The sequence below is a fragment of the Thermobia domestica genome, chromosome 13, assembly GCF_964235325.1.
Source record: "Thermobia domestica chromosome 13, izTheDome1.hap1.1, whole genome shotgun sequence".
Classification (NCBI taxonomy): domain Eukaryota; kingdom Metazoa; phylum Arthropoda; class Insecta; order Zygentoma; family Lepismatidae; genus Thermobia; species Thermobia domestica.
The window spans coordinates 48970119-48992973 of NC_137466.1; the positions used below are offsets into that span (position 1 = coordinate 48970119).

At 34.7% G+C, this 22855-nt stretch overlaps 1 protein-coding gene across 3 annotated transcripts in view; it reads left to right on the forward strand.

Moving 5' to 3' along the window:
• LOC145668129 (atrial natriuretic peptide receptor 1) overlaps positions 1-21379 on the forward strand; it is a 2711550-nt gene extending 2690171 nt beyond the window's left edge. For 2 of the 3 annotated variants that reach the window (XM_081735693.1, XM_081735692.1), the window contains exons 21-22: positions 16796-16887; positions 18506-21379. In XM_081735693.1, coding sequence (XP_081591819.1) covers positions 16796-16887; positions 18506-18619 — 206 coding nt within the window. In that variant the 3' untranslated portion in view covers positions 18620-21379. The remainder of the gene's footprint in view (positions 1-16795; positions 16888-18505) is intronic. The other variant, XM_081735691.1, reaches the window with a different exon arrangement.
• The last annotated feature ends 1476 nt before the right edge of the window (positions 21380-22855 follow it).

A 22855-nucleotide genomic window follows, 5' to 3' on the forward strand; every position in this document is an offset into this window, starting at 1 on the left:
TGGCCTATGGACCCCGGAGATTCAATACCGCGTGCACAAAATCTCTCCATTGGCTTCTATCCTTGGCCAACTGGATCCAGTTTCTGCAAGAGCCATCGTCCTCCCATCTGCGTCTAGGTCTTCCTAATGGTCTTTTTTCCGATTGGTCTTCACTTTGAAAGCGTTCCTACTTTCTTCTATCCTCGCTACATGACCTGCCCACCTAAACCTCCTATACTCGATGACCCTACCATTGTTTGGTAAACTGTATAAGTTATGTAGTTCCTCGTTATGAAGTTTTCGCCTTTTACTATTTCTGTTCCTCTTGAGTCCGAATATTCATCTCAGGATTTTATTCCCAAATACTTTGTCTATGTTTTCCCCTCAGAATAAGGAACCATGTTTCGCAACCATACAGTAAAACATAATTATAGTTTTATATATTCGCGACGACAGGAGATTTTAAACAGAATAATAACGGGAATTTTCTGCCTCTTCGGGATGAAATTTGCTAAATACCGCAAGTCAATGTCATATTTGTATTTTGTATGTATATCTAATATATATATACAAATGAAATTTATCATTTGGATGATCGAATCACGAAAGAACGACTGAACTTTTAAAACGAATTTTGATATATAGTTCGTCCCTACCTCGAACTTGGTTTTTATCATGTCACTTTGATTCAAGGGCATGTTGAAAGGGAGATATGTGGGGGTTAAAATTTATGCAGAATATGTTACGAGCTCCTCAAAGCTAGTAACATGAAACTGAGTATGGAACGTCCTCTTTAAAATAATCAGGTGCATGTTCCCAGCGCTTTCAAAATTTTCAGTTTTAAAGGGAGAAGAGGGTGCATTTTCTATATTTTTCGCATATTAAAATTTACGTTATGTGTTGGTTTGAACGCATCACGAGAAAGAGACTGACTTGTTTGAAATGAATTTTGGAACAAGTCTACTTTTTTATATATCATGCCACTTTTTATTAAAGGACATATCTTAAGAACATTTATGCCTAAAATAGATTACCCTAAGGGTTTTAAAGTTTTTATCATTACACTTTCGTTGAAATACGTATTCTAAGGGGCGAAGGGGTTTAATACTTTCACTAAACCTATTCTTCTCCAGCAAAAAAAGGGACATTTCAGCTAGTATGTACTAGTGCTGTCGAAATCGGTTTTTGAAAAAAGTGAAATTTCATAAAACCGAAATGCCATTCGCTTCCTAGTTATAGCATGTAGGGCCACTTTGGGGCCTCATATTTCGGGAATTTCTGCGTATTGGCCCAAACGTCAAAATACGTGCCTCCTACTTTGGTCTTCCGTAACACATATCCGGACCCCAGCCAAATCGGTTGTGTACAAGTAACGTCATTCGCTTCCTAGTTATAGCATGTAGGGCCACTTTGGGGCCCCGTATTTCGGAAATTTCTGCGTATAGGTCCAAACGCCAAAATACGTGTCTCCTACTTTGGTCTCCCGTAACACACATCCGGACCCCAGCCAAATCGGTTGTTTACACTTGAGACAGTTTCCTCGTTAGAATATACACACGCTTGGTATGCGCAGATCACAAATGTAAAGTTTGTCCCTCATAATCAGCGCAGTTTTCGTGAAACTATGAGAGACAAATACAACATTGAATCCAGTCTTCGGTTAGTGGATCTGAATAATATTCACGATAGAACTTACACTGGTAAGTACAGTCGCAGTTTGTCTTCTGAGCATTTTGGAAGGTTTCTTTAAATATGTGTGAGATTCAACATGTACATGATATATCTGTAGCAACAGCAAAACGTTTCTTCTTGCGGAAATACCTTGATCGGTACAATTTCTTCTTTCCTCTGGTAGGTCCTTCACGGAAGGTGCACTAGTACCTACTTCGGTAAACTTAGTAGACTTGCTATAATTCTTCGCACTCTTCTGTTGTAGATATCTCTTGACAGGGATACTCGTTGGTTCCTCTGCACGTAGAGACATGGACAATTTTCGTTTCAACAATCTGAGGCAATGAATGGGTGTAAGATTAATCAACGAAGACCTCAAAATGTGCAAAACAGCGGCGTAAAATAATAGCCTACACCGCATTTGTTGTTACCGCCTACCAGGCCCGGATAAGAGTTGCAACCTTGCCGCAGCCACCATAGAAGCCCAATGTAAGCCCAGCAGACATTTTTCTCTTCCCAAAGGTTAAGAAGCTTGAAAGGTCATCGTTTCGACGATGTTTCTGCCATCCAACGGGTTGTCACAGAGTCTCTGAAAGAGTTACGGCAACTGAGTATCGGTGCCCAAGCAGATTATTTTGAAGAATTTTAACAATATATACTGATCGGATCAATTCATTCTTTTTTATCAGATCCAGTCTTATTACTTTACGGACGAACCTGTAAATCACTATTCGCTTTGCCCCTTCTAAAATTATCTTTGCCCCACATTGCCATAAAGTAAATACTGTTTTTACAGCATATGAACGGTGCAGTTACGATTGCAAGGTGCGCTCGGTAGTTCAACATTCGATACTGCAACAAGCCCAATATATCAACATTTTTGAGTATTTTACTGACGCACAGGGCCTGCTCTACAGTTCAACAGTTTTGCAGCCACCATTTTGGTAGTTCGACATTTGGCGAAATGGCTAGCAGATTACTCTGTACTCCAAATGCGCAGACTGAAGTTCAGCCGCCCAGTAGTTCAACGCGCTGTTGACAAACACACCTGACAGAAGGCGCTACCGCAGCATTGTGCTGTAGATGTAAACTCTCTATCTTCTCCCCTCTATTTCCCCGCAGAGCCGGACGACGCGACGCAAGCGAGCAATTTAAAGCGTGCATTGTTGAATTTCTTTGTTTGAACTGTACTGTATATGATTTTGATTGAAAAATGTGATTCTATATTTAACTTAAATTTTTACCAGTAAATGCTTTTTTAGGTACAGTACCTACAGTAAATGCCGTTTTATTACGTATTTACACTCAATCTAACCGTCCCCAGTTTTTTTTTAACAGTATATCCAGTAGTTCAATATTTTTGGTAGCTCCAACACCTTGCTAGCCCCTAGGGGCCCTAGGTGTTGAACTACCGAGCGCGCCCTGTACTTCCAAACGTGATAACTAGGACCCGGAAGTTGAGGAAAAATCCTCTTTTTTACGAGTGCCCGAAGACGAGGCTTACCATAATATATATTGATTTTGAGTCATTGTAGGCTAGAAAATGGTGGATTTTATTTGTCCATTTTTTTTACCTTTTTAGGCGCTTTTTTTTTGTTTGTTTGTTTATTGGTCTTTTTAAAACCTTTTAATAGGTCTTAACGTCTTTTTTTTTCCTTTATCCTTCGACAATAAATTTACTGGTCATTAACTCGAACCATTACCACCTTGTAAACACCTTGGGCCTTATGCAGAGTCGTTTTGACGCGTGATTAGTCATACTAAAGAGCTAGACTAACATGTTTCCTACAGTAGTCGAGCCTTTAGTATGACGCTAATCATACGTCAAAACGGCTCTGTATAAGGCTCCTTCTTTTTAGTAAAGAAAATTCAATAGATAAGACATTCTTAAACGACTGGACTGATAAGACCAGATCTGCAACAATCACAAGTCAGATAAGGAGGCGTAACAATGTCCTTATGCAAGGAGGAGTGAGGGTGGGGAAGTTTTCTTATTTTAGTTTTTACTTCAGTTTGTGGAAGAAGGACAGGCCATTAGCCTACAAGAAGCTTGTATTTCTTGAGCATTATATCCATTAAATATATGCAGTAATTCTAATTAATTTGGATCTTTATTTTTAGGTCCTTTTTCAGATATTTTAGGTCTCTTTATAGGTCCTTTTTAGGTAATTTTTAGGTCTTCAACTTCCGAGCCCTAGTGATAGCAAAAGTAAGATCCCACGCCATCCATCCATGGTGCCACCCCTGGTTCGATCCCGGTGAGAGCTCATGTGGTTCGGATTCCACGTTAATCAGTAGGCACGTCTCATATAGCCTCGCTGCTGAAAGGGACGTTAAACTCAAAATCGGCTGAACTCAACCATTCATGGTACGTTCGCAGACATTCTACGAAATAGTAGGAACAGATTTTGAAAATTTTACCTCTTGATTTTTTTTTTTTTTTTTTTTAGCAAAATTCTTTATTTTATTTTCTTCTCTCGTTGACATAACAACACAGAGATATTAAGCATTAAGATTAAGGTCCTTCTCTTCTTCCACTACTGATGTAATAAGCTGGGTCGAACATTTTCTGTTTTCAACTGGCTGTAAATTATGTTATTCGCTTTAACTCATATGTATATTCACTTTGCCTCCCACTTCATATATACACTTCGTGTTGCCTTTTAAGTATTACTGTTGAACCAAAGAACAATACATTCTCTTCTCATGTCTAATAAAGCATTTGAATGTTGTCTTCTAGATGGATTACATAAATTGCATAGCAATAACACACTGACAAGTATATAGAAACTACTTCACTTTATGTCACCTTGCTGGTAGACCTACTCATAAACAGAGTGCAATTTATCTTTGGTGTAATTACCATTATGCATACCTTTGTCTCTGGTTACTTACCTGAGTCCTCCACTTATCACTACTTGTGGCTACGCAATAGCTTTGCTTCAGGCTCTGGACATATTCCAGAAAATAATGGAAACCACTAGAAACTATGTACGACAGCAAGACAGTCGTTAATTACAGTCGAAACCTACAACGAAGCACAACTCCTACGTTTATGGGTTACATTTTTGAAGGGCTATTCCAGATTTTCTCTTCTCCCCGTGCAAGAGATGTATAGTTTGTTTTCTCAACATTGAAAGTCAGAAGTACTTTGATTAACTGGTACAATTGGAAATGTTAATGTAGTTTGTGTAAACTATTTGTTTGAGGCGTTTATTCCGTGCTGTGTAAGGGAAAGATATACTTACCTTTCAAAGTGAAAGAGTCTTACCTTTCACAAATGCCATTCTTACAACTATTTTGTTTTATAAATAATTGTATTTAAGTATAGAAAAAAGGTAATTTGAAAATAATTTGCAACTGATCCAAAATGCTAAGATTCAGAAGCAGCAAAACTTCCTTTTTTAATGTAACCTATACTTATCTGTTATATGGTTTCACTTTCGTTATCTTTATCTCTTCTGCGCAAATTGACATTTAATTTGTTTGTTACTTAAAACCTTATTTAGCATCTACTCTATATGAGACATGATTGTATGGGATCCAAATGACGAGGTTTTCCATCCTGAATGGAACCTTACTCTTTCATATTGAAGAAAAGGATGTTAATCAATTGGCCACGCGTGAGCTCTTGACTGGATTTTGATGGTTAATTGTCTCTAAGCTGGTATCCCCTTAGAACCATGTACTATTTCAAAATCCTAGGTTTGCTTACAAAAACACAACAATAGTAAATATTAAAACAAGTGTATAGTTAGTGACCGACTTTTTGCACGTTCATGTTTAGTGTATATGGCCCCGTGTTTGATACCACTAAAAGTCCTGGCTCAGTTAAAGCTATGGAATACACGGAAATATATAATATATTGTTTGACAAAAGAGTTTATATTTCGTAGTTCTATTACATGTATGATCTTTCATTTCTGCTCTGTCATTTTCATTATATATTATCATCAGTGGCGTATTTACGATTTTGTTTCGGGATTTTTTGCTGACTTTCGGGAGGGGGGCTTTGCCTGGAAATGTGAAAATTCTGCAAGATATTTCATTTACTTTACTGTAGTAAGATTTCGGGGGGCTTAAGCCCAGAAGCCACTCTTAAATACGCCACTGATTATCATTATAAACCGCTCTTTGTACATTGCATTCAGCACATTGGCTACTTTTGTTCGTACACTACTATTGGCAGTGCTTCATACTTTACCGATGGCTGACATTTGCTTACTCTTTTCTTGTAACTAGGGATGGGCACGAGTCGAGCTAAAACTCGACTCGACTCGAAACTCGAAGCGAATTCGAGTCGAGTCACTGTTTTGAGGTCCAGTTTCGAGTCGAGTCGAGTTTGAAAAATGGCTCGCTCGTTTAGCTCGTTTGAACTCGTTTTGAAATCATTGCCTGATTAGACTGGGAAGCGAAAGCTATGACAAATGTAAGCAGTAATGTGGAATATTTTTAGTGTTGCTCATGAGGTGAGTCATTGCTCGCATCTCACCTCGTCTCGATTAACAAGACGACAATGGATTTTTATAACGAGACAGCCTCAAAAGTCGTGAGCACTAACATAAGTATATACTGTAGTTCTCACCACCAAGACAGATCTACACGGTGAAAGTTTTGAGCCGAAGCAGAAGCTCAATCCGTGTAGGGATGTTAACCGGCTTAAATCGGTTCAACTGAGCGAACAGCTCAAGCCGGCTTGGTTAAGATGAGGCACCGACTAAGCTCAGATGAGCCATCATCTCGAGCCGGCTCAGTTGGGGTTAGCCATCAGCTCGGTTTGTTTCAGCTCGTGTCGGTTTGGGTGGGTGAGCTGTTGGCTCGGCTCGATAGGATGAATGAGCTGTGAGCCGAGCCGCTCGAGCCGTTGAGAACCCTAAACCCAGACCAAGCAGTTTTGAATATGTGGGGTCGGTGCCCTCTAACTTTTAACGATTTTTGGTTCGAACCCGGATACTTGCTCCTCCGGAACTCAAACCCAGAACCTCGTGAACGATGTCCTTGCCTCCTAGACTTCACGAATACCGAGGTCAGCAGTCAACTAGTTTTATAATAATAATAATAATAATAATAATAATAATAATAATAATAATAATAATAATAATAATAATAATAATAATAATAATAATAATAATAATAATAATAATAATGTTATAGTAGTAGTAGTAGTATCATTGATAATAATTATATTGTCTATGTAGGATACTTGAAGAAAGTACTTGAAACTACACGCAGCATTTGGCTCGATTTGGTTCGACTCGACTCGAAACTTGAGTCCAATTCGAGTCGAGTTTCGAGTTGAGTTGGATGAAATTTTTCGAGACGAGTTCTCGAGTCGAGCTCAAAGATGTCTGTTTCAAGTTGAGTCGAGTTTCAATGAAAACTCGCTCGAACTCGCTCGTGCCCATCCCTACTTGTAACTATCCACGAATGACAGATGATTAACGACTATTGACAATTTATAGATTCAGAGACTTAGGCCCGTATGGATAAATCTCTTCTAAATTTCTTCCCTAGGTGTTACCCAACCAGGGGACACCCAAGAGTTTGCTTAGAAGCGATCACCCTATACTACGCGCCTATCTGGCATGTGCCTAAGTGATCACAGAATTGAGATATAACAACCAGTGTTGCCAACAACCTCTAAAGAAAAAAGGCTAGATGGCCTTCAAAAATAAGCTTTTTTTAAAAAAAAAACTCAAAAATGGCTAGATTTTGAACTGCTAACCTTTAACCCACATTGTAGATTTTAAACCTCTTTTTTTGTGTGTGTGTAGGGTTATAAGTGAGTTATAGTAAAATTTGAAATGTTGAATTTTATTCGCTGAAGACTAACAAGCAACATACATGATCTTAAATTACAATAAAAACCATCAACAATTCATCTGGTTTATGAAAGTCAACAGCCATATTATCAGTTGAATTTAAATAAGTCATCATCGATAACGCCACAGCTAGCCGAGGCGCTGAACTTGATGCACCATCGTTGGATTGTGGATTGTTTGTTTGTGTTTGTGTAGTTACCATTGTCCCTTCTTTCGGCAGGTCATAGTCCTTATAAACATTTCTTATTTCTCCATACACTCATATGAATCATCATGATTGCATTGAGAGTTTTCAAGCTAATTAGAAATCCTATTTGTTGCCTTTAATAAACAAAAACAGTCTCTGTAGATTGAAGAACCGAACAGTTTACTAAATTTGTATTAGAAAATTGACATTCTTGCAATGAAATGCGAAAACTAAAATAATTAAAAAGTAGCAAACGGGGCCGTTACGGGAGCGACATTAAAATTCTTTCTGAGTCGAAAGTAAGTTTAGTTGTAATTCTGCAGGTAGGGAGAGAGAAGAAGAATGAAAAACAAGTGTTCGTTGCGTAATAAAACAGCCTCTGTCTAGAGATCAATTAATACGATAATGTATACTGACAAATGGACTAATTTTAAAAAATTACACTGTATTTTCACAGAAAAAGTATTTTTAGAATTAATTTAACGGCTAATAAAAAAAAAGCACAAAATATCAAAAGAGTTTCATACAATAAGCTATATTTAAGACTACAAGCATTTCGTAGATTGTATAGCTAAATGTCTCTCCAAATAGGCTAGATTTAGCCAAAAATAGGCTAAATTGGCATTACTGATGACAACATTGTTGTGACGCATAAGGTGTAGGCTGGCGAATGTAACTTCGCCTTTTCTTCCTAATATATACTTTCCGTGGATAAGTCTTGAACTGTATGAAACACTAACGCTGTGATGTTAAGTCTTGTGTGTTTGCTTATGAAATTAGATTTCGGAATATGTTGGCAACATATTCTTTGAGTAATTACGTAAAATGACTGGAAAAGAATGAACTATATTGAAGCTCAACTCAAAATTGGTGCCGTTTAAAACACTTTCGTTATATCACGTTATCAGAGATTTCATTGTCTCGCTTTCTTCCGTATATGCTCCTATGATTGCAACCATCCTCTTACATGTAACTTAAAGACGATGTAATTTTGAGTAAATATAATTTCAGTAATATTTTGTCCATAATCGAGACAAGACCAAGACTTTCGAGACTGAACTTAATCTCGTCTAGGTATCATATCGAATTACAAGTGTCTGTTTCGGTCTCTGTCCTTCTTTCGAGTAAGTCTCGGTCTCGTCTCGATTTGCAAAAGTCAACTTATACCGCTAGACTAAAGGCGATGATCATGATAAATAAATGCAATTGTGAAATGAATAAAGTGGGAGGAAACAGGAGAACTCACGATCACAGTGTTTGCCTACCACAAAGTTCACTTGGTGCGAGCTTGGATCGAACCAGGGACCCCACGCACTAGACTTAAACGTTGTACCACTGAGCCCCCGTGCCCCGCTAAAATTAAAGACTTTGGAGCATCCTCTGCACTATACCTCAGCTACATTTCGTTAATTGACGTTAAACATATATAAGTATATTACGCCCTGCCCGCTGATCTACTGGTTAGCGCGCGTGAATTTGGTGCATGAGGTTCAGGATTTGATTCCCGGTGGAAGAGCCGTGAAATTTGACTGCATTTACGGTGGTTAGGATCCTATCTTAAACTGTAGATCCACGTCACATATAGCTTCGGTTCTGAAAAGGGACGCTAAATTCCAACCGGTGAGTTGTTACGTCATACATTTGGTACACACATTAATAATATTTTACAAACTAATACCAAGCAATATTTCCAGCTCAAAATTTTGATAATTTACAATTTACACAATCCTAAGACAGCCGGGATGGAACTTAACTCTTTTAGAGTGAATGTATTGAATTTTTGTTTCAGCAGAAAGAAACCCTTTAAATTATCCTGAAAAAGACCGTCAGCATCCAACTTGTGAATAATTATCTGACATCAGTTTCTTTTAGTGATGAGAAATCTTTGAAAAGAATTAGCAACGAGATGTTTACAAAAAGTTTCCGTGAACGTTTGACCTTCTACCAGATGAAAAATTGGTCTTCTGAAAAAAAATTAAAAAAAGATGTTTTCTTTGTTTTTGGTATACATATTATTCAACCCTTCTTCACGCTTTTTTCTTGTTCCTCTTTCCGCACCACTGGTCGTTTTGAAAATATCCATGAGGTGTCTGTTGTGTTGTCTTAGAGAAAGAATAAGGCCAGGAAAGGCGGTTATTGACTTTTCCATCACGTGCCAAACGCAGGAAAAATGAGAGAAAGAGAGAGAGAGAGAGGAGAAAATTGGAATGAAGTTGATTTGAGTGGCTGAAGAAGCTATTTCAGAATTTTTTTTTTTACCTTCCCATCGTATTTCTCCACTAAAGCAGTCTCTATTAAATGTTCATCTTCTCGTTTTCAATTTCTTCTAAACTATTCGCATATAAATGAACGAAAGAGTTCAGACCACGTGATATTAAAAAATTAACTACTATCTACATTCTTTAGTCAAACTGATGAGAACTTTCTCATATGGAACCATTATTATTTGATATTATGTGAGTATTTGGAAATTATATAGATAGATAGATGCATGTGGTTTATTCAGGCCAGAAAAAGGTCTATTTGGGTCCTCGATGAGGTTTAAATTGGACTTTTGAGGACCTATATATAGCATTCATACATTTTTAGAACAATATTAAGCTTTTCCATCTTACAAAAATCAAATCGTATATCAAGGACGACTGCAAAAATTCTTAAATTTTCTTGAGGTTGAAAAGTGAACGATAAAACTTTAATTGCTTAATAGTTTTAAAAGGAAAATTAAACTAAATTTATTTGCTACGTTTATGCAGAAAACGCCTTCCTGCTTTAAGATGGAATAAGATTGTGTGCAGCTAGTACAAATTAAGAGATTCAATTTAACATTTTTTCATTATATACCAAATGCATCACCCTGTGTTAAATCAAAACGCAACTTTTTCCACACTGCTAAGGCACACTGTGTTCAATGGAAAAGCAACGTGTCCCACACAAGTAAGGCATCCTGTGTTAAGTGAAAAAGAATAGTCTTCCACACCGGTAAGTAGTCCTGTGTTAAATGTAAAAGCAGTGTTTCCTACATTGGTAAGGCGCACTGTGTTAAATGAAAAAGCAACGTTTTCCACACTGGTAAGGTTCGCTGTGTTAAATGAAAAATCAAAGTTTCCCACATTGGTAAGTCGCCCTGTGGTAAATAAAAAAGCAACGTTGCCAGTTCAGCAGACTGTACAAACGGAATAGAAGGGCACGCAGGAGTGATAAGGTAATGAACACATTGTTATTTCGGGGAACCTAGAACACTTCGAATCCGTTTCCTAACATAGCTGTATTGTTAGTATGGTGAGATCACAAAGGAATTCCAACATTTTAAATTGAAAATCACGTGTTTCCAATAACTTTCCCCTCTTTCCATTATTTTTCCGTATCTTTCCTTGTAACGAAGTTGGTCTATAGCTCCGGATTTCTGATACATCACTATGAGTCTGTGAACTCATTTGCAAAATAGACACAATAGATCAGTATAAGCGACAGATAGTTTTAACGCAACGCAACTATATCGATGGAAGTGAATCATCATGATTGAATTAAGAACCGAAAACTCCATAAGGAAATTAATTATTATGCCAAATGCATCACATTCAAGTTTTAATAAGTTACCACTTTAATATGCCATGAAGCTTCCATCAGTACAGCTGCAGTAATGAATCTGTCGTTTACATAAAACTATTCTGCCATGTGTCAAATGCATCACGTTCAAGTTTTAATAAGTTACAACTTTAATATGCCATGAAGCTTCCATCAGTACAGCTGCAGTAATGAATCTGTCATTTACATAAAACTATTCTGCCATGTGTCAAATGCATCACGTTCAAGTTTCAATAAGTTACAACTTTAATATACCATGAAAGCTTCCATCAGTACAGCTGCAGTAATGTATCTGTCGTTTACATAAAACTATTCTGCCATGTGTCAAATGCATCACGTTCAAGTTTTAATAAGTTACAACTTTAATATACCATGAAAGCTTCCATCATAATCTGTCATATACATTAAACTATTGTGACATTTTTTTCAAAATACTTCAGAGACCCGAAATTTATAATGAAAAATGTTTAAGATACATGTTAAATTGAAGCTCTTAACTCTTAAGGGATCCGGAGTTTTGGGGGTATTTTTTAGACTTTCGGTCAAGCAGCTACTGCATCGTCACTATTTACCCTAGGATCACGGTTCATACCTCATTCTCTTCGGAATGGAGCTGGCTTTCAAAAGGTACCACTTACATGCTCATACCATATACCAGGAGAGGGAGAAATGATGTCAAAGGGAAAATTTCGGGGGGAAATTTTTTCACACTTTGGGCCCCTCTGGAACGGCCCTGTGTGAACGTAGAGATCTCAAAAAATCTGATAAATAGTATTTGGTATACTGAATGTGTGTGCCAAATTTCAAGTTTCTATCTTGAATACTAAGGGCGGGAGAAATTTTATCAAGAATTCCCACAATGCCCGAAATTACCGCAAAACACCATGATCTCAGGTAAAAAATTTCCTGAGACATCTCTATTTACCCTAGGACTATAATCCGCCAATCATTCTCTTCAGAATAGAACTGCCTTTCAGACGGTACCATTCACATATCTCCATTATGTATCTAAGGCGGGAAAATCCCGAAAAAAGGGAATTTTTGGTCTAAATATCCCTTTTTTAACTTTTAGCCCCTCTGGACCCCCTGTTTTAACGCAGTAATCTGAAAAATCTGTTAAATACTACTCGGTGGACTGAATGTTTGTGCACAATTTCAATCTTCTAGGTGAAAAAATAAGCCCGCCAAAAAATATATATACCGACAATGTCCCATATTCCCCTATACAGAAGTATATTTTGATAAAAATTTCCTGACATCCCTAATTACCCTAGGACTATAATCCGCCAATCATTCTCTTCAGAATAGAACTGCCTTTTAGACAGTATGCTTCATGTGTCTCCATCATGTATCTAAGGCGGGAAAATCCCGAAAAAAGGGATTTTTTGGTCTAAATATCCCTTTTTTCAACTTTTAGCCCCTCTGGACCCCCCTGCTTTAACGCAGAGATTTGAAAAAAAATCTGATAAATACTACTGGGTGGGCTGAATGTTTATGCACAATTTCAATCTTCTAGGTGCAAAAGTAAGCCCGCCAAAAAATATATATACCAACAATGTACCCTATTCCCGTATACAAAAGGATATTTTGTAAAAATTCCGAGACATCCCTAATTACCCTAGGACTATAATCCGCCAATCATTCTCTTCAGAATAGAACTGCCTTTCAGAATGTATGACTCACGTGTCTTCATCATGTATCTAAGGCGAAAAATCCCGAAGAAAGGGATTTTTTGGTCTAAATATCACTTTTTTCAACTTTTTGCTCCTCTGGACCCCCCCTCCTCCTGTTTTAATGCAGAAATCTGAAAAAAAAGTCTGGTAAATACTACTCGGTGGACTGAATGTTTGTGCAAAACTTCAATCTTCTAGGTGCAAAAATAAGCCCGCCAAAAAATAATGAACATAGGCTTAATAAAAGAAAATATGTATTTTAGAATTATGACGTCATCACCTCCTATGTCTCGACGCAGGAAGGTGTGAAACCATACGTACAATGCCTCTGGACTTGAAAAACAAAAAAAAAAAACAAAAACAAAAAAAAAACGGACGAAAAAGCTCAAATAAGAGAGTTATAACGCAATGTACCATGAAACACCCGTATGGTACAAATTGTACCATAGGATCTCCAAACGGTTAATACATACTATCCTTATACTCTCCTGTTTTCTCTTAACAGTATTTCTGAGTAGAAGAGCAATATTATTAGAAACAAGGTAAGTCATCCTGAAATACACTGAAAGTAATTGGAATTAACAGATACTTCGAATCCCATAAATGTTCTTTCTCATGTACACAAGTAAAGAAACATAAAGGTATCGAAACTAAAACACATTGGCAATCGGACTATTTAACGGAAGAAGTAAAAGAAAGTCTTGATGGGCGACATGATTCCGTCGGTACATATTCTTATGTTGTGATGTAACTTTATAGGTACACATCCTCTTCAACAAAATGTCAAGCTTATATATTGTTCAATTATAAGAAACCTTAGATCATCCAAAGTAACTGAGTTTATTTATTAGAGAACCTTATTTTATGCATAATCTATATATTAATAGCGGTGTCTGTGAACAAAAAACTTCAGATCCAAATTAAAAGTGACTATGTTTGTGACTCTTAATCTCTCGAACCGCCCGATCGATTTGATCAAATTTTTGATGTAGATAGAGTTTTGGCCTGGGAGTGTTTTTAGCTACTCAATTTGACGGTAGAACTTAGGGAAGGGGGAGGAGGGAGAATTATTTAAAAAAAAAAAAACTTATTAACTCTTGAACCAAACGACCAACCTCGATCAAATTTTCAACATAAATGACGTTCGTACCTGGGAAGTTTTTTATTATTTCATTTTAATGGTAGAACTTAGGGGAGGGGAGGAAATGAGGGTAAATATATGAAAATAAATAAAACTTAATAACTCTTGAACCACCTGACCGATCTCGATTAAATTTTCAACATAGATGATGTTCGAGCCTGGAAAGTTTTTGTTTTTATTTATTTATTTATTTATTTATTTAGTTTGACGGTAGAACCTAGAAGAGGGGTAGGGGTAGGAGAGATTAAAAAATAAATAGAACTTAACTCTTGAACCACCCAACTGATATCGATGAAGTTTTCAACATACATAACATTCGGGCTGGGATAATTTTTATTATGCCGTGCCCCGCAACATGGGAAGGGGACAGGGATATATAAAAATAACCGAAATTGACCCATATCAAAGAGCGCTTTAGTAATTGTAAAAAGGGAACATATTAGTATTTTTCCTTAATTTAACCCAGCGAAATCGGGGTGCGTCTTAGATTCGAGGACGTCTTAAATTCGAGTAATTATCGAGAAATTCTTAATTAAAGATATTATTAACGTGTTATTAAAACTATTTTATTAGCCATAAATATTTTTAGCTTTGTATCATATTCAATCATTCAGACAACAGTAGGGTCCAGCGCTTGCGCAGGACGTGCGGGTTTGCTAGTAGAAACTAATTCGATAACATCTTTTCATATAAGTTTATTTATTTATTTATATTTATCCTATTAGTGTCGTGCTTGGTAAATTTGAAAATGTTTGGACAACCTGAAGAAGAGGAAATGCATTCTTCATTAGCGTAACTGAAGCCTTTACTATGATATATATCAGAGCAGTCCAAAAGTTCCCGTAATTTTGTTGCAGCTCTTTATTCCCACAATACCATTACATATATACTTAATCGCCTTCAAAACAGACATCTTCGGAAGATTCATACTTACTTTACTTCTCCTGCCATAGCTGGAAACAAAGACGATTGTCCTCTTTTGGTATCTTCCGAAGTTCAGTCATCACATTGGTTTCGATCGTCTTCTGCAATGGCGAAACGGATACATTTTAGACCAGCTTTTCCTTAAAGCATTATCACCGTACCCGTAAATTGTTTTAAGGCTATCAAAGCAGATATCTGAAGCAGATTTTCTCAATTTGCACATGAACTTCATGTTTACGCGTTACTTGATCTGTAAAATTGGGCCAACTGATTACCACACACTCCGTTCAACTACACTACCCGTACACTGCCTGTTATCACCTGTTCACACTTGTCATATTCATAATTAGGCCACCAAAGGACTGTACTGTATAAGATTTATTGTGATTACATCATAAGTGCCTGCCAAAACTACAATAACATTCCAGGAACTTTTAGACTGCCTTGGTACGTGTAATGTTTCGTCGTGTCCATATACCTTCATCGCAGTAACAAATCATCACATAAACACCAGAAAGAGATTAATTGTCAATAAAATAGCCCTTAAACTTTAAAGTACCTTTTTCAGATTTGGAAAGACCAACGTGCACGTTTGGTGTTATATTCATATAGTAGCATTTTATTGTTACTTTTTATTAGGTCATTTTTTTACAATGAACTTGCACTGCACTTTTACCCAATATTGTTTTGTGTGTGTGTCAAATGCTACTCTTGTAGGTGATTTTTTTTTTTTTTTTCATTTATCGTTAGCATTTATTTAAAGTGAACTATTCGTAACCATTATTATCACATATCCAAAAAAAAAACATTTCCAGTTTTTTAATTCTTTTGTACTGTACTATAATTTATCTAATTTTAAATAATAATAATAATAATAATAATAATAACGTTTTGTTAAGTCATCTAGAAACTCAAGACTTTCATAGATACTGTATATAATAAATTTTAAAAGGAGATTGTTGCATTCGCTTTGGAATTTATTTTCTTTGCTGTAAACACGTATCTATTTTCTATTATTATTATTATTATTATTATTATTATTATTATTATTATTATTATTATTATTATTATTATTATTATTTTAATCAAAAGATCCAATATATTTCAATCAAATATTTTCTTGTGGGCCTTATAGGCCCTATCTGGACTATAACTAAACGTATAGTGTAACTAAACCCAAACTTTCACTTAACTCAGTATTGTGTGCTTATTCCGTAGAAAATACGAAAACTCGATTTAGGGGCCGTTTAAAAATTTTGTGGCCCCTGATCCAAAAACTAATTATTGGCCAAGATCGCAATCTTTTGATCCATTTTTAGTTTTCCTAAAGTTCTTGTTTAATTCTAAATTTAAGAGCATATACCAACTATAAATAATTGTTTTCTTCTATTTTAGTTCTAGAATGAATAGTTTTGATTATTTCTTCAAGATTTTATGTATTTCCTTAATTTTTTTTTTACAAAAATTTAAGAAGTCGTTGTCTTATGTGACACTATTATTATGTTAATTGTAATGATGAGCCTTTGAGAATTCAAACCGATGAACAGGTTTTTCGTTTTTTGTTTTTTTTTTTTTCCTCGTGGAAGAAGACAAATGGATGTAAAATTGTTGTGTTTTTCACAGAAACGTATTTTCCAAATTCGCAAACATATTTACATTCGTAATCTGGACATTAAAAAACCCTTTACACTTGTATCTTGTAATAAAATATAGCTATATGTGAATGAATGAAAAGATATTTCTGACGTTATTACTGTCTTTTTCTAGAGTAAAAATGACAAATTATTTATATGTGTTCTTCTTTTCTTTATAGCACTAAAAATACACGTAAGCCCTGTAACAAAGGAAGTGCTGGACACTTTTGGTACGTTTGATCTAGAGCTTCGTGGAGAAGTCGAACTCAAGGTAAATTCAAATATTTTTTTCTGTACGTAATACATTAGTGTCTGGTTATAGTAAAATATGAAAATAGAGACAACATACATAGGATTGTTGTATACAGTAAGTATTTTAAAAAATTCTAGGAAAAGGAAGAAGAAGATATCAGTTCAAGATACGATGTATTACAGTTTCCAGTAGATAAATTTTATTGTAAAGTGTCATTTGTACACTAATGCATGTCTGAGAAACAATGGTGGTCTGTAGATGTCTAACTTTCTCTTTTCTGGGAAAGAATATGATAAAAAAAAACTGATTATGTAAAAATGCGACATACCATATTTGCCGCCGTATAAGACACGATATTTTTTCTTTAAGGATAAATCAAAAATGGAATGTGTCTTATATGATGACGAAGATTTCGCTTATATTAATTTCAATAAGTATTCATAATTCTGTTGGGTTTGATATTTTTGTTTGTTGTTTCCCTATAGTGTGCAGCAGCATTTCAGCTATTGTTTAGTGGCTTAATCGCTTGGACACAATCGCTTTATTTACTATTTCATGACATGTACGTTTTCTCTAGACGTACATGCATTATATAGATTCATACACTTGTATGCAATTCTACATTTAAGTTTAGCATTGTTAACTCTTCAAAGGAACATATTTTACATTTTTGCCACCCCATTTCATTTAAGCATTTTCATCCTATTAGTTCAAAAGTTATAAAGGTGTTTCAGAGTACATGGTCCACCCTGTATAAACTTTCTGTATTGTGAGTATACTCCACTTTAGTGATACTGTCACATCTGTTTACTTTATCATCCTACAATGAAAATACATTCATATTCTTATTAATAAAAGAAGGAAACAACCAATTTAAACTTACTTTTTATACACCAAATCCTCTGTAGGTGAGATTTCAATAACATGCAAAGAGTAAAAAAATTGATCAACTGGATCGGAACTCGAGCCCGGGGTCTCCTGTATAACATGCCGATTCGTTAACTACTACTAATCCGTTTACAAGAACAGCCAAACACCCTCTCACTCCCGTAGTCGGTGCTCTCCACTCACACCACATAGCTTGTACCACAGCCTAGCTGCTGTGCTTGGACAATCCAGTGTCCATATATTGAGAACATCTTTTGACGATTGTGATTTCATATATTATTCATATTCATTTCATTATTTCATTAATATATAAAATCACAACCCTCAAAAGATGTTCTCAATATATGGACACTGGATTGTCCAACCACAGCAGCTAGGCTGTGGTACAAGCCATGTGGTGTGAGTGGAGAGCACCGACTACGGGAGTGAGAGGGGGTTTGGCTGTTCTGGGAAATGGACTGTGTGGTGTAGTGAGTAACGCATCGTCACGGAATGCTGGAGATCTCGGGTTCGAGTCACGGTCCAGTCAACCATTTTTTCACTCTTTGAATGTTACATTCGTATTCTTTTACTGGAGTTTAAAGTATTTCATACCTTTTTATTATTCACACAGCAAAATAAAAAAAAATTAGTCTTTCTGTTAATTTTTTATTAAAACAATAAATATTCTGTATTTTTTTGGTAATATTTCACTAACCATGTTATATTCTAAATATATTTATTTTAAATCTTAACGATTCTCTTGTAGGGCAAAGGTTCAATGACAACTTACTGGTTGAAAGGAGAAAAGGCCAAAAATCCGAGAAAATCAGACGACATAGCCGATCGTGTTCTCCACACTACAGCAGACAGCGTAGTATAGCAGTTTTAAATCGAGTGGAAGTTTCAAAGAAAAGTGGGGACCAACATTCAACAAAAGTGCAGTTTTGTGCATTCCAAAATCTGGTAGATTGTGTCTCTACTGGAATGAACATTTGTGACGTTGTAAAAGAAAGAAAAAAAAAAGGTACCTAGTCATGGATTGCCATCAGTTTCATTCAGTATTAAAAAGCTTGTACAGCAAATAATCTAAAAAGAAATACTAGAAATGCAGAAAATACATTAAACTCGACGATATTTCACCTTGTATTAGTGTATTGAGTGAATATGTGATATACGCGTCGTACATTTTAAGTAAGAAATGTGATGTAATGATAGGTACTTATTGTTAACATTTGTCTAAGGTAAAGTGCCGGAACTTGATGGAATGATATGGTAAATGTTTTATATAGCCTTTTTCCAGAAATAAAAATCACATTTGGAGATATATTTATGTAGCCCATGCGATTAACTTTAAATTTAAAGAAAGCATTTAAGAAAGCTGCAAACACTTCCATTAGACAATTCAAGTTGATGGATTTGACAGTCATTTTAAAATTAAATTTTAAATATAAGATTTTGTTACTTCAATATTGATGTTATTTTTAGCTAACCATTAAAAAATGATGATTTTTTTTTAATTCTCATGAACTATTGTACTTAATTTTACTTTTAAAATCTTGAAATATTTCCGTGAGTTAATCAGACTACATATAATAGATAAAAGTAACAAAGTAGGGGAGTCATTTGGAGAGGGTAAGGTTGCAATCTACCCCTGAGTTTGAGAACTCATACATTTTAATTGACTGTATACTGACATAATAATAAAAAGCGTAAAAATCTTGTCAGTGGAGCATGTTACCAACCCTAGGTAACAAAGATACCTTGATTTTGCCAAGATAAAATTGATAATATTCCAAGAGAAGTCCATTACCAAAGAAATAGCACCCATAACACTTGTAGGTTAAATTTATTATCGGTTTTTTCTTAACTAATTGCTACCTTTTACAATTTGTTACGTACAATCAACAACAAACGTGTGTATATTTCCCCCAACTTGTTCTATTATCAAGAATTTCCGTGTAGAGTGCAATAATTTGCTTTTTTTTTTTTTTTTAACATAATATGATTTTTCATTTCAAAGTTATTGAGAAACCATTATGAAAAGATCTTTTCAAAATATATTTATATAGTTCGTTCAATATAAATAAAACTGTCTTAGTTTCAATACATCTCATTGATAAAATAGTTCGGGAACAATGAGCTGTTGCTCTATAAACATTTTTCAATGTTTTTTCTTTCAATTTGAACTCTAAACAGATTGAATTAAATAATACTGTGCTCCCATGGGTAAATAATGACAATAGAAACAGATTGAAATTAAGGGGTTAGACTACTAAAAATAATACAAATAATGTTTGTATTTATTTAAAAAATAGTTAACAAGGAGCCAAGACAACATGATAAGTTATCAATTACCGTTGAATTCATTTTTCTACTCGATGCCTTAACTTAGATTTTTGGGTAATTCATATTCTCGTCACACTGTAATTTCTGTGAATGGCAACACTGAAAATTCTTCCGAATCGTATTTTCGGGTGTAGTATAGCATTATCTACTGTTGTGGTGAGTTACATTTCATTATCTCTTTTCACTTACGAAAAACAGGCAAAAGAAAAATGGTTAGCTTTTGTATCATTTTTAGTAGTCTTTCCTCTTAATATTTCAGATTTGCACTATCTTTACTTATAAATAACTTAGAGACCTTTTATATAAACTATTTACAAAATGAAAAATTCATGTTTGTTTTACTATTATTATTTCAATTCAGGTATTGTAAACTTGAAATTTGAGATTTTTTTTTTTTTTTTTTGGTAGAAATCTGTAGTCTCTCTTTGGACATATTAATTCAATAGATAATTATATAAAGAAACAAAGAAAGATACACCGGAAGAAAAATGGAAAAGTATTTTCTAACAAACGCCTTAAAAAAATAATACTTTCACTTTTTTTCGTTATTCAGCTTCGATTCTCCTAATATTATATGAATTTATTCTTAGTATTTTGGAAAAGTATAAAAAATACCACAAACATCTTTTCCAAAATGTTATTGCAAAACTATATTTTCAATGTAAGACTGGGAAAACTATTTCACTGGTAGAGACCTCATGCCTCCCACTTCTCCAGAGGAAGAAATGTAAATATGGATCCAAAAGTACTAGACTTCTAAATTTATAGATTCAGTTTCTGATATTTGTCGTTTAATCTTCCTCCTCTAGTAACTATTGATAATATTCATAGACTAGCAGACCTTTCAGAATCATGGAGCTCCAGGCAGTTACTCTACATATAGTACAATTTATTTTTTTAAGATGACATCTTGCAGGTAAGCTCCTTCTCTACGCAAACATTCCTGCAGTCTCTCGTTACATTTTTTGGTTCGCACACGGTCTGGAGGTTTCTTTTTCATTGCCAAACCAGTTTGCTCGAAATTATATATCCATGTTTTAATTGCATTTGCTGATGGAACACGATCGTGGCGTCCTAAATTAAAATGAAGGCAGAATTCTCTACGTGCCTCCTCCACACTGTTTTTGTGAAACGGTTTGAGCGACAAAGGAATTTGTGCGCCACTCCAAGCATTCATGATAACTAAATGACAAGCTGTCGTTGACAGGCTGGCGTACGTTATTCAGTGTTACCAAACGCCCACTGTTGCCAACACGACTTTCAAAATTTCCCGTTTCTTTGAATTACCATGTAGCTGTAAAAATTGTATTAGATGTGTAAAATGTGAAACTATATATTTTTATATATATATATATATATATATATATATATATATATATATATATATATATATATATGAATGTAAGTTTAAAATTTATGTTAATTATTTTCTACTCTACAGAATATCATATTTACTACTTTTTCCTTATTTCAAAATTATATATTTTAAACAATTAAAGCTGACATACAAAAGTTCTTAAATTTTTATTAAAGGAATGTTTTTCCCTCGACATTTTACACATAAAAACAAGTGGAAAAACTTCTAAGGTATTCTGTTATTAATAGAATACTAGAATTACACAAGTATATTATAGTATCATAGTAACATCAATATTATAAATGCTTTTTAGTTTATTTTGGTATGTAACGTGGTCAGGGGGTCCAACATTAACCATAAGTCTGTCTGTAATCTTAAAAGCACTGGAAAGGTATATCTTAAAAATAGAAAAGTAACACATTGTCCTGGTCCTCTTCTGCTGAGATATATACAAACTTTTTGTCTGAAATTCAAAACTCGTCTACAATTCATTTATATTTCTAATTACACATTGTAATCTTAATAGTACTGAGTATGACTACATATAAATATATTTTACGGAATTAAATTAAGAAATTGGATACTTTTACAGTTTGTATCTTATGATAATTACCATCAAATGTACTCGGATTATATTACATAAAGATGCTACTTTATTCCATAAAACTGCAGTGTTTGTAGTTCTCTTAATCTGCTTTGCTTAAATTTTCAAAAACAATCCATATCCTGGTTTTCATAGATACTTCATAACTCTAGAAGTCCATGGTTCATATCATATAACAAACCCGTGGTGTAAGTAAAAGCTATATCTCTATATTTCAGCATCATAAGTCATAATATTATAATGTTACAAATCATAGTCAACTCATCTGTGAATTATATTCCGTTTTTTTAATAGCTTTGCAACAATTAGACGACTTTGTTTATTGTTATCCTTCATCAATGAATTATATTCCGTTTTTTAAAATAACTTTGCAACAATTAGACGACTTTGTTTATTGTTATCCTTCATATATCTAGGTAGAGAGAATATAAGTTCCTTACTTCAGAAAAAGAAGAACGCAAATTTGTTCATTCCTTCGGAAATTATTGACAAATTATGGTATATGGATTTGGTTTGAATTTTTTTTTTTTTTTTTTTTTTTTTTTTTAATGTAGCGTCCCGTGCAGCAGCAAAGTTATATGAGGCGTGAACCTACACCTCAACATGGAATCTGAAACAAACACTCATTGATGATGCATGGAGTATGCACATCTTTCGTAGTAACTGTAGAGATAAAACTACAGAAATACACAGAAATATTAATCATGATACTCATTCACCTATCTCATCTATAAATGTTCTTATCTACATATTCTGTAATAATTTTTCTGCAGATTTTATGCTAATTTATAATCAATTTTCAGAAATGA